The 13,812-nt window shown below is 39.5% G+C and overlaps 1 protein-coding gene across 2 annotated transcripts in view; it reads right to left on the bottom strand.

Annotated features, from left to right (window-relative positions):
- svild (supervillin d) overlaps nucleotides 1–13,812 on the bottom strand; it is a 33,853-nt gene that overhangs the window by 18,356 nt on the left and 1,685 nt on the right. For both annotated transcript variants that reach the window (XM_044178464.1, XM_044178465.1), the window contains exons 2-7: nucleotides 10,943–10,977; nucleotides 7,231–7,286; nucleotides 4,579–4,676; nucleotides 2,932–3,037; nucleotides 1,012–1,535; nucleotides 253–385 (exon numbers count right to left, since the gene is read on the bottom strand). In XM_044178464.1, coding sequence (XP_044034399.1) covers nucleotides 253–385; nucleotides 1,012–1,535; nucleotides 2,932–3,037; nucleotides 4,579–4,676; nucleotides 7,231–7,286; nucleotides 10,943–10,977 — 952 coding nt within the window. The remainder of the gene's footprint in view (nucleotides 1–252; nucleotides 386–1,011; nucleotides 1,536–2,931; nucleotides 3,038–4,578; nucleotides 4,677–7,230; nucleotides 7,287–10,942; nucleotides 10,978–13,812) is intronic.

Genomic DNA, 13,812 nt, shown 5'->3' with positions numbered 1-13,812 from the left:
AGAGAAAGAAATGTGTCTGCAGCCAAATCTTTCTTTCCCTTCACACAAAGCTGAAGGGGAAGCCTCAACACATGGCAGTTTTTGCTCATTACTGCCCTGTTACCCATCCTAAAAAACAATGCACTCCAACAAAAATAGCTTTTATTTTTAATAGGTCTTGTAGACCTTTTATTAATACTAACCAACCAACTCACTAACCAACTATTAAACCCCACAATACAAAGAGAGTTTGCTCAATAAGTAAAAACGTACCTTTTTCTTCCAGGCATTTTCAGCACCTTGGAGCTGACCAAAGCGATCAGCTAGTGATGTCTGGATCAGCTCGGATGGCTTGGGCTTCTTCAGTCTGTCCTTCTTCTCACCTTCACTAGTGAACTCTGCCAGTCTGAAAAAGGCAGAAGACACATTAGTTCTTTCCCCTGATTTCTCTTTTTTGTCTAATTTACCATTGCTATACTTTTGGAAAGCCTACACTTGAGCCTGAAGTCTGGGTATTAACGATATTTAAAAGTCGTATTCCCTTGCTTCTCTTTTTACATATTACTATATCTCAGGTTCATAGTAAAATTTATTATAACTACAGTATATTTAAAGATGTGTGACATTCATTCCATTTAAATATATTGAAAGGGTGCAAAGATGGACTTTATTTATGTTTTTCATGGAGTTTGTGGAACCATGCTCAGGTTTCAATATAATAACTGCTATTAATTACAAAAGTGTACCAAGTTTCACTGTTGTCAGGTCTGGGCTGTAGGGACTAAATACTGTAGCTGAAACTTTCACACTCTACTGTAACACTATTTGAGAGACAAACTGACTGTGATGACTTAAGTAAAACAGTAAGTGTGTTCAGGGGTAAAGGTGTTTATCGTCCTTCAGGGGAACTTAAAATCACAGATGTTTTTTAAAGTTTTATCTAATATTTTTTTGAATTCCCTTTTGAAGCAAAAATATGCACATACGAATCCATCATCATAATGCATGCTGTGTTTGTGTACATCCAATGACCTCTGTTTGAGTGCGGAGCCAATGCTTCCATCCAAACTGCTCTCCAGCTCCTCAACATCCTCCAACACTGTGGACGTCTGCTCCAGGCTCTCGTCAGGCGAGGGACTCTGCATCTCCTCAAAGCTCCCTCTACTGCTACTGTTGCTTCCCTCCCTCTGTTGTTTGTCGATGCTGAAGCTCCCTCCGTCTGTGATATCATCAGTCAATGACTCATCCTCTTGGTCATTTTCCCCATTGACCTCTTCCTCTATCTCCTCCTCCTGCATCTCCTCCATCTCCTCCTCGCTCTCAGGATGGCTGAGGGTGATGCTGCTTTGTCGGGCTGGCTCGCAATCCGGCGTCGAGCCCTCGCTGTGGTCTGACTCCACGCTGGTGGAGCGGCTTTTCTTTAGGATTCCCTTGATCTCTCGAGGCCCAGAGTCTTGGCGCTGCAGTAAAGAAACCTGGCAGGGAGGAGAGGGAGGGGGAGAGGCGTCTCTGTTCTTGCTGAGGGGGAGATCTGTGTCAGAGAGGAGCTTGGAAGGCTGATGTAGAGAGGGAGAAAGAGAGAGAACGTTTTGTTTTGTACTACTAGCCATAATATTTATAATACCTGGAAAAGACAATTAAAGTTGCAATTTTTCTATGGTCCTTGATTGTAGCATGTAACTCTCTGTGACCAGACCAACTGTATTTTGGAATTTCAGCTACTCTGCAGTTTCCACATAAACAGTGAAAACCTGTTTTATTTTTGCATGTCTCAAGGGTACAAAGACTGTATAATATGCAAACACATACACAAACACATACCCCTGTTCCAACTACTACAGTTTCTGCTTTCAGTGACCTACTGCTCTTATTAAGAGCCTCTGGGTTAGTAGGGTGAGGGGGTTAAAGAGGGTTAAAAAAGAAGAAGACTTAGGGCTAGAGAAAGCTGAAACAATGGTGATTTAGAAAAAGGGATCAAGTGGAAAGCCAAGAGTTAAGCAAACAGTGCCTCAACAAAGATTGAGGGGGATTCATCCTTTGTCCATAAATCTACATGACTTGTTTAGGACATCACACATGTTTGTTGTTGTTTTTCAGAAAAAAAAAAACACACACACACACACACACACAACAAAACCACATGTTAATAGAAAACATATGTTGTGTTGAGTAATATTGTAATTGTAAAACAAAAGCCTTTTGTAGTCTGAGCTACCATAAAATATTAACTGTTTTAAGGATGTGATTGTGCATTTAAAATGCATTTTAAAGAGTAATACTTTCAAAATACAATAAACACACATATAGCAAACATGAACATGAAAAGACACATCTAAACACACCCTTTTGTGTGTTCAATATGCTATTGCTTAGGTGATACAACAGCAGCTGGAAGAACAGCAGACATCCCACTTATAGGTCAAAGGTTATGAGGGAGTGCTGATTTAGGAGGCGATGAAGGAAGAGGCAGATCGTGAGGCCAGCAGGGTCTGAAAGTGCAATGCTAACCAGGTGGTCTTAAATGAAAAACACCAGTGTGTATAATGTGTGTGGTATACAGTACATGTACATACTTTTATAACATGTGAGGATCAGTTTAAGATCTGGGTGACGTAATCACATTTTATCCAGACGAGTTAAAGGATGCGTGTGTGTGTGTGTGTCTGTGTTGCAACTGTATATCGTGACATGAATTACAATCTACACGTCAACTTGTAAAACAAAAAACTAAACTAAACCAGACCAGACCAGAGGTAAACAGAGCCAAAGTTAAGGTGTGTAAGAGTTTTGAAATTGGCTCGCATGCAGTGGTTACATTTTTCAGAATTGCAACAGCAGTGGTCAAAAATATGATCTTTCCAAACAAAATCCAGAGATGACTTTTATATTTGAACCTATTGAGTTATGAAAACCATGTGATATTTTTACAATGGAAAAAAAATAAATACTGACCTTCTTTTCTTCCACAGTGGCAGCATATTCATGCTGCTCCTGCCATGAAGGTTCATCTGTGGCCTCTTTCTCATCCATTACCTTGCTTTTATCAGTTTTGGGAAGGCTAAATCAGCAAAAAAAAAAAAAAAAAAAAAAAAAAAAAAACAGGGACAAAGATGGTGGAAACAGACACAAATAGGAAATAACTAAATTTTTAATACATTGGATGTAAAATCAATTCAGCCATTTTATAATGGAATTGCAGGTAAGAGCTGGCCACAAACTAAAAAATTTAAAAATCATTAGTCTGCCGTGCCACCACGACATCTTTTTGTTACGGATACATTACCAGTGCTTAGGGATATAACCAGTTACCATTTGCATGTATTAGGTTATACTAAATGTACTAAGAATACATTAGATAACCAGATAGATAACCACCCTGAACTGAATGTTACTAAATCTATCTGGGTAAAGCTTCTGTATCAAAGTTGTATTCTGCACAACTGCGGAAGATTTAGACTTTGAGGTTTTCTTGATTTTTACAAACACAAAGAACGTTGCCAAAATCAATAAACAGTCATTGATTTGGTGCTTTGTAATAAATCTAGGCACTGAGCCAGCATAATGATAAACAAACTGAACTTCGCTAATACACCACAGCAAACCCTGGCAAGCCGAGTAGGTCCACAAACTCATAATCATCTAATCTGTTGTGAGTGTTTTTAACCTTTAGAAGGCAATGATGCTCAGACACATTAACTTTTTTATGCAGTTGTTTTTTTTTGTAGTAGGTTCTTCAAAATGGACATTTATTTATATGAAAGTGTTTGGTTTGTTGCATGCAGTGCCATGGAGCTTTGCTAAAAAGGACAGTGACAAAGTTCAGTCGCAAATACTTCTTCACTTCTGACTTGGGAGGAAACTTGTGGGTCAGTTCAAACTCCATTTGGACAAAAATGGACAGGATTGAACTTATGTCTTTTAACTTATCTAGACACACACACACACCAATATACAAATAGTGTGCATGGGGGACAGTTCTCATTGATAGATAATACAGATACACACACTCTCCACCTCAGTCCAGACTTTTTACTCCAGTGGTTACAGTGCTAAGTACAGTCTGGCTCTCACTGCTGCCGCTATTAACTTCAGTCTGCATCACCATGGCTACAACATTGCCCTGAGTGTTTGTGTGTTCGTACGTGTGCACGTGTGCAAGAGAGAGAGAGTGTGTGCTTATTGGAGAGGCTCTGCAGGTTTATCTGGTTTATCTCTGCAGCTGTTTACATCATTAGACAGCCTTTGAATTGGTCTGTAATTACCTCTGTGCACGGCTCAGTCTGTGTGATTGTGTCAGTTGGTTTCCGCGTCAATCTGTTTGTTCTATCTGCTTGTGTTGTAGCATATGTAATATACCGCAGGCCACAAAATCTATTACTCAAATGATGAAAAAAGAAGACTCTATTCAAAGTTTCAATGCAGTTAGTCTGATAAAATGCTCCGACCATTCTGCCGACACATATGGCAACAACATATCAAAAAATACCCTTCCAGCAGAAGCTATACAGTTTCCATAGTAAAGTAACATTTCTGCTAATCTGACCAATTCATTTTGAAGTGAACTCTGCTGTGATTGAAAATCAGTTTCAACCTGCCTACCTGGTAGAGCATTTCTCTTCGTCGCTGCTCATTAACTGACACTTTACTCTGTCGTTGGCACGTCGGACGCTGCTTCCATCCTCCGCCCCCTCCAGGTCCTACAGGCAGAGAGAAGGGTGGCCTAAAGGTTAGGATTATGTTTGATTCTGAATTCTGCTGTCCCACACCAGCTGTAAAAAACTAATCTTGATAAGGGAAGTGAATGAATGAATGAGGCTCCACCCCTACACTTGAGCAAAGCAGTTAACCCTTGCAAATGCTCCAGTCAAGCTGCTCAGAGTTCAGTGCTGTAGAGTGCGAGTGTTTGTGAAGTATGTGCAATCAAAGAACAAGAATGAGAAATCTACCCACCCTGAATACATACAGTAAAAGCTAAAACAGAGGAAGATGAGTACTGCCAGTACTGCATTTTCCACATTAAAGTAAAGTGCCCTGAAGGGAGCCATTATGTTTTTTTGTTTTTTAACCATCTTTAAAGGTTAAAGATCCCCTCCAGACATATTATATGACAAAATGATGATTGGCTCCAAACTAGTACACCTCAGATATAAGGTGAGTACATAGAAACTTCACCCCCTTCAGCAGATAAATGTGAAAACAGACTTCTGGTGTCAAACTTTGCACATACGTACATCATTCTGCTCAGTGAAGCTCAAACATCCAAGTGAAGGAACAATAAGCAAAACACATTTTTGAGTGGAGGGCAACTTTAAATATTGCTTAAATGGGCCATTGTCTATCTGACAATGTTGTTAACGTTACAACATCACAATATTAGCTGTTTACAACTAAAACAATGAGTGATAAATGCAAAAGAAATATCAGCAAAAATGGACAAAGAAGGGTGGAGATGGGTAAACAATTCAAACCCACAAACTAAGACACATACACCAACAATCCCTCGTCTGCTGTGCTGTGACCCAGTAAAAAATGAGGCAATTTAAATGTCTCTCTTAAATGTTATTTCTTTGTCCATCTTTTGTAGTCTAGTCATCAGACTTTGAAAAACATGCGTACAGTGTGAACCATGCAGCCGCGTGAGACCTTTTGTCAGTAAACACTTTACCAAGGCCCTGGGGTGACCTGGTGAAGATAAGTGCATCTCCAGCTGTGAGCCAAGCAACGGAAATCAAATGCTCTTTTTTCACAAAATTACATACCAAAGCTTACGGAATTAGAGGCCTCTTACAAACTGACTGATGCCCACTGATTATAAAGAAGGAACTTATTTTCTACTCAGCATGAATGCATTGCCTTCTGAAAAACACGTTTTTTATATACTCAGGAAATTCAAGATATAAATGAGCTGTATCTTTCTCCAGAAGTCTCCATGTCCACCCGTGCTGGAAAGGAGACATACTGTAACCTCCCTCGTATTCTGTCTCTCCTGCTGGAGACACTGACTCACTGGCTTTCCACAGGGACTGTGGAGAAGAAGAGAGTGATAAGGGAAAAGTGAAGACAGCGAAGGGGTATCCATCACTGCTGATGACTTTTGAGTGAGACACCTTAAAATAACAGAGAGCTAGGTCAGAACAAAGGATGGAGAGAGCAGAAAAAATAAGTAGTGTGATTGTAAGATAGCCTTGCTTGTTTTCCCAGCAGGTTTTTGGTTGCTGCCATCTGGGTTCACTTGGCCAACCTTGGCACTGCTCCTGGTCTGTAAAGGCCAACTTTGAACAGCTATTTACATCCAATATTATGAAACCTAACCACTGAAACTTAAGCAGCCTGGGAAAGCGCGATAATGTCAGCATTTTTAAGCACACGTGAATATCTCCCACAGGATGAGGGGCATTATCAAGTTTTTGTTCCCAAATGGATCTTTTAGCTCTCTAGACTGCTCTTCCCACTTCTGCTTTAAGACCTCCATGGACTGTGTGTGTGAAGTCATGACTTTGGCCAAGTCTACATCCAGGTGCAGGACAACTCAGTGGTGTATGGAACAGCTCAATTTGTTATTAATGGAGCAAACTTCCAAGGAGGATTAAAGCGTACACCAGCTGGAAAGGGTTGGGAGTAAATCAGCGAGGGAAATGAAAAGAATTAACCATAGACTGTAGGAAAATATACATACAAAATCTCTGACATCACTCATAAGTTTAGAAACTAATGTTTTAAAGCTTGGATTTGGTTTAGTGTGTGCTGTCATTTGGAGCTATCAAAATGAAATTAGAGCTAAGGTGAGAAGAGCAAGCGCAAACCTACACGTCTGACTGCAGCGACACCTGTCAATCAGACAAACATGCCTTAAAAGGCCAATGCCTACCATATAGATATAGTAGGCAAATTGGGCCTCACATACGTATTTGGGACCAGTGTTGGGCAAGTTACTTGAAAACTACAATCAATTTACTCATTGAAAAAGTAATAACATTACTACTTACTCAGCAACAAAAGACATGCATACGTTACTTGGAGTTGGTGCTTGGGGCCAGAAGTTGTTTAAACTTATTTTCCAATAAAAACAAAAAGTAAATCAAGTGTTGGAGTACCTATTTTGCCTCATTTTGATGCACCAAAACAATTAAATATATGCACTATATAGTGTACTACTGTGCAAACACACACACACACACACACACACACACAATCAATCAGTACAAAACATTTGGATAAAGAGATTTAGAAGACAAGCTTAAAATATCATACCTTAAAAAGAGACATCTTGGAAGTCCTCTTGGCTGAGTCCACAGGCTTCTCGTTAGCTGAAAAGAATACACACACATACACATGGTTGACTATCAATACAACAGTGAGAAGACATTTGCTCAAACAGTACAATTGCTTCCTGCCAGTGTCATATTACAATGACGGTTTCAGACGGACAGTGTGTGCTTGGTATCCACAACATAAGGCATTGTTGATGATCTGGGAGATGGTGAGGTCAGACAATCATACACTAGCTTTTTGTAAATGGAGAATATAATTGCACGCAAAGACGGAACTGAGTACAGACACTTGCACAAATGTAACAGGTAAATTAATTTCATGACTGTACACACACATTCACACAATCTCCCACACACACCAATCTCTCTATCAGTCAAGATATGCTGCACTCAAAGGGACAATGTGCTGCACACACCCATACACCAGAGTCTTTCCAGGTCAAGTGGAAGTTTTAACTGATGAGTTGGAAAAGTCACTGGGCTCCAGTGGATTCAGACATACGGAGAAGGTAAAACCATCCTCTATTTATCAGTAAATCAAGAGTTTATGGTGAGATAATGGACTTTTTAAAGAAAGGAATACTATTTCTGTGTGTGTGCATATGTGCGAGAGAGAAAGAAAATTATTTCGCATGTGAGGTGTCTAATCAAAAACAGCCCCGAGAATATAATCTACTAATCAGAACAAAAGGAAACCATTAAATTTAATGGAATTCCAAAACAACACAAATTTCTTAAGTCAGCACACTCAAATTCATTCACCCACTCTAAATCTGTTTTTATTGCCTTGATAATATGACATTGCAAGCCAAAATTGTTCCCCCTCCCAAGAAAACAAAGGAACAAACAAATCCAAATAATGTCTCTGACAAACTCTCCTTTTCCAATGGAAAAAAAAGCTGTTGTGTTGAGGCCGAATACTCGGCTAATTTTGATTTATGTTTCCAAGCTCCCCTGCTGTCCAGAACTTTGCATGATTTAGATCAGATGATGAAACATTACACATTGCAGACTGGTGACTCCACTCAGACTGTACTCTTTTAGTTTTGACTCGCATCCAATCTTTTTTACATCATCATCCATCCAACGTCCAAGCGAGAGACAGAGAGAGAGAGAAAAAGAGATAAACTCAAGAAATGGAAAACCTCCACTAAAGTGAACTGACTTTTCCACAAGTGTTTTCATCCATCTCACAAGACTGCTCAGTTATAGCTGCTGAGAGCTTATTGGATGGGCCTTTGACCTTGTAATGGCCAATGGAGTCTACACGTATGTGAATATTATCCAGTAGAGTTCATTAAATCTGCATAATATGTTTTACAGCAACTTTTTCCCACTACAAGGAAAATCTAACAGAGAGTATTTACTTTAATGTACACTTCACCTGTAATATATAATGATTATGTGGGTGATAGCCCCCCTGAGAAATGGATACTTACAATGTTTAGATGCCTTTCCAACACATTTCTAGCATGCCTGTGCTGGCATCTTTCTGAATGCACTCTATACTAAGAAAGTGTACTTGAGCAGTGGAAACAAGTATCTAACTGAAGGATTATACAGCATGTTCAGTATGAACCAGTTGAATGTTTGTATGTATTGCTAGCTTGTGATATAGCTGAAGGGTCGGGGAAACCCTTGATGTGACCATGAGAGGCGTTCTGGCTCAGAGCACTGACTCCTCTGCCAGCTTGGACAGGAAGCTCACCCATGTGAATGAACTGCCGATGCTCTCACACGCTCTTGCTTTTCACACACACACACACACACACTGTCCTTTGTTCCTCTTTCTGTATTTTTGGTTCTTTCCAGTACAATTTTTACTGTTGCCTTCCAACCACAGATATACACTGGCCACGTTTGACAGCTAATCAATCATTCAAAGCACAGGAAATCTTTAGTATTCAGTATTATTTTGTATTCTGTGCACAAATAATTCAAGTCATCACAATATTCTTATATCAAGATATTGTGATTCCCATTTTTTGTCTAAATCAATGAGATGATTTGAGAACACGCATGACTTTTTAAGTAGAACAGTAGAAAACCATTAAACTCATTAAGGTTAACATGGGTTTAACTTTTTACAACGTAATTTTAATTTTATTAAATACTCTGCAAAATGTATTTAAAAATAAAACAGTAAAAACATTGTTGAAATATTCAGTTAGGGAACAAATACAATAATTCAATGTCCTGTTTGTGTTAACAGACCAGAAAGGCCACTGAATGTAAAAATGTATGTGGCAATATGCAGCAGTGAGCAGATAATTAGTAGCCAGTGACTGTTCTTGTCTGTGTTCATGTTGCGTTTTAAATCTCACAACATTTCTCATCATAAATCAGACTAAGAAAAAGAAAAAAGGTAGAACCTGAAAACAGCTCTACCCAAGGCAGCAGATGAGTAAACACTTCAAATACACTAATCAGTGTTTGGATAAAACCTGTGATTTATTTGCACATGGATACACCGGCTCTGTCATTTACTATTTATGCTTGCTGTGCACATTTACATGGAGAAAGTCTAGGTAAAACTTTTTAATCAATGACTGGATTGAAAAACTCGCAGAAAACACAACAGATTGGACAGAAAACTAGCATATAATATAACCTCAACGTAATGGCTTCCATTCTAGCTTATAAGCTATGCTTCACTCCAGGTTTAGCTCTTGTGCCTCTCTGCATGATTAAATAATATGTTTTGATTCAATTTGAGAATCATTTAGACTCGATCTACCAGAATTAGCAGATAAAGAAATGTCTGTTTACATTGTTGAGCAAATAAGACATGTTGCACAACACTGCTTGAAACATCCTGAAATAACACTGTAGCTGTTTTGCAGGTCTTGAGACCTTCCTATCACCTCTCTCTGTTAGTATCTTTCTTTCTTTCATGCAATCTAGTACTCTCTCTCTCTCTCTCTCTCTCTCTCACACACACACACACACACACACACACACACACACACACACACACACACACACACACACACATCCTTGACTGGCAAGTAAGCAAGCACAAAGCAAAACAGCCAAATCAAATATATAAGCAGAGAAACACATACAGTACAGACAGGCCAACCAGTGGGTAAAAAGGCAGGGCGCCAGTGACACAGACAAACAGGCGGCAGGCAGACAGACTGACAGACTCTGTGGGCTCAGGTGGCTGAATGTGAGTCAGAAAAGCAGCCAGCGGCCCATGTGTTAACTTAGCCATTTTCTTCTCTCTGTAACAGCAGGCTCCAAAATTAGTTCATAATGCTAGCTGGCTGAAACAAGCTTCCAGTGTAATTGGATATGATCAAACACTTGCACAGAAACACACACAAGTGTAAGCACACACCTACTAAGTCACGGTCTTTGAACAAAAACTCCACAGACACGTGCCAAACATTATCTCCCTTATTTTTTGAAAAAAGAAACCATCGCCTGAGGCAAAACATTCACATTAAATTATACAGCGAACAAAACAGCCAAAGACATCAGTAGATCTGTTTTCTTTCACTCCTTCTCAGTGGCAGTGTATTAAAACAGCCAACATCTATAAACCAGGTAGGTGATCTGACATCAGCAATGAGCTCAGTATTCCTTTAACACTGAGTAATAGAGAGAACTTGAATGAGTTCAGGGATAAAGCAGTCTGTGGAACAATAGAGGATCTGAGTGCAGTGGAAGTGGAGAGTTCATCTTACCCTTTGGCTTCTCTGTGTCATCAGTTTCCAGCAGCCTTGGAGAGAGAGAGAGACAAATGAGGTCACTCAATAACATACTGGAGTGATGACAGAAATTACGTGTCTGTTACAATTGAGGCTTGCAAACTAGACAGAAAAATGAGAGTATTAGTCTTACTTATACAACTATAATCCAACAAAGTACACTCAAGCCACATAAGAAAATATAAACCAAACTATTAACAGGGCTGCAGAAAGAAAGGGCTGCTCATGAGGCTTTTCCAATCCCATGTTGGCAATGATATAACAGCAATGCCTGTGTAGCATCTCAAGATGGCCATTCATCTCTAAGTAATGGGCGTTAAATATGGATAGGGACAGCAGTTGCCTGTGAGGTAGCAGCGTTGATGTAACAGGAGGAAGGGACTGCTTTAAACACAACAGACAATCATGGTGGACATCTGGGAGGGGTCAGAGGTTACTGAAGACGGGGAGATGGCCCCAAGTCGATCTGCAGGTTCGGGATACAATGCAGGCATTTCTTTAAAGGTTTGGTAATGGCTAAATAGAGAACGTAAATAGAGAGCTACAGAGTGAAGTTCAAACCCTGCGTACTCTGTCACACCTTGCCAATCACTGCGTTAAGGGAGTGTGAATGTCTGATTGAAAGTTTTGCAAAGTTACAGAAATTGTCGGACACAGCCCCACCCGATTCCGACGTCGTAAAGGTGTATGGGGTATGGGACGGGGTTTCTGAAGCTATTCGACTGAATGATCAAGTATACTGGTCCCTTTAGTGTGCACTGTGCAGCTGTATTATGTAGGAAAAAACAAAAATATAAATAATTATTGGACCTGACTCAGTGTCATCTGACTTTTCCTTAGACTAGTGACATGTTTGAGTCCCCAAACGTTGAGAAGTAATTTTTACCAGAGTATATTATTATGAGTAATTTCGGGCTTAGGTTTGGCTACCACAGAAAGTTTTGTCAGTTTTGGGCTGGCACGCCTCAGTACAGCTTTGTGATACAGAAGGGAATATAAAAATGCCAGGCCAAAGTATTTATGGCCTGTGAATATGGTGTAGTTGGAGATGGGAAATGAGGAGGAAAATCATAAATTCATTGCATAACAATAATTAAAGTAATGTTATACACAGCAGTCTGTGGCCGTAATGTGTGATATACACATGAACTTTAAAATGATTATACAGCGTAACATAATTTATTTAACTTTAGCCACATGGATAAAAATACTAAAGTATGCAATGTTCGGCTACTAGAAAGTCTGTTTGCAGACCTTGGTGATCTCAGTGACTGATGCCACCTAGTTCTCAAACGCTCTACCCTAACACCCTCATTCTGCAACCACAAGGCTCAGTGACACTTTCATCAATCCCACCCACACTCTGACTGAAAGGGAGGGGCCACACGCGTCGGTCGTACGCTGCCATAAAAACTAACCAGAGAAGAAGAGTGGAGTGCAGTGCAAAGAGAGAGGTTGAGAAGTGCAACAGCAATAGGGACAGAGTAATGGGGGAAGTTGGAGAGAGAAAAGTTAAACACATTCAAATCAAGGCAGGCGAGTCATTAATCAAACACTTACAGTAAACTTCCTCACTGTTACCATATTAAATTGTCATACACACAAAGCATTAAGTGAGAAAGCGAAACAGGGAGAGAGAGGATGAAGTAGGACTACAGAAGGGATATAATCATGACTGTGGCATAGTTAAAATTTAATTTTAATGCCTCTGATTTGTGCGCTTAACTGTTGGAAAGCTCAGTTCTTCATATGGCAGGTACTGAAACTCAGTAATGGTTCAGCCATGTTTGGCGAACCCCAGCGTACCAGTAGCACAATAGTGGTGTTTACTACACATACTTAATAACGCACATAACATCAAACCCAAAATACTAAAATATACCATTCATACAATAGATGAATAAAATCTGAATAAAATCTTCTACGAATCAACTGCATTTTTGTATCGCATACGTAACATGCATTGCCGTAAAAACAGTTTCATGTACAGTATTGTGTAAAGTTAACTATACATCTTACCAACTCCCATAATCTTACTATTGTCACATGATTATACACGGCATGCAAACTTATCAGTGAAGAACCTTGCAGACTGTTGCAAAACTGTACGTACAGTGCTTTTAGATAAATAATCACATTTTTGTCAAAACAGTTCACTTACGATTGTGCTAGCGTTCAGCTGCTAACATTAACTACAAAACCAAGGAACCTGATGTTACTGTGCTCTCTTTGAAATGAGATTAAAGCAACCACAAAACTGAGATTACAGTACAGTTGACAGTACATAACCTATTTTCTTAAATTTCTAGGGGCGAATTTTAAGCAACAGTTCATTGAAAGTGTCAAAATGCAGTATTTTGGAATGTCACCCTTCAACTGTAACTTCACAGGGGAAGGATTCCTGTCTGTGACAGATAAACATGTTGAAAGACGTTTTTCATTATCATTGGAACTGCTGAGTTACAGTTTCCTTTACGCTATTCCTGGAACAGACACACACAAACATGTTGCCTGCGAAGGTTCAGTAAATATGTGTTAATCATAAAGCACATGCAAGTCAGCCAGGAATCTGGAATATACTGTATCGCTATCGCTATACAATTCAGAATGATCTGTAAGGATGCGTTGAAAGGATGTGTGACAAGAAATATTAAACATTCTCACGTTGGGATTTTGAATTAATAAATAAAACACAGACGACTCCATTTACCCCCTAGAATTGAAGGTGAAAGCATAATATACAAATAAACCACTCATATCTAGGGATCAGCGCTGACAAGTTATTGGCTAATAACAATAGCTTCTATATAACCTCCTCTGTCTAACTATGTATGTTGCATAAGTGT

Source organism: Siniperca chuatsi, linkage group LG20 (genome assembly GCF_020085105.1).
Source record: "Siniperca chuatsi isolate FFG_IHB_CAS linkage group LG20, ASM2008510v1, whole genome shotgun sequence".
Taxonomy (NCBI): Eukaryota; Metazoa; Chordata; class Actinopteri; order Centrarchiformes; family Sinipercidae; genus Siniperca; species Siniperca chuatsi.
Note: the sequence above shows the minus strand (reverse complement) of the source record. Positions and strands in the feature narration are given on the sequence as shown.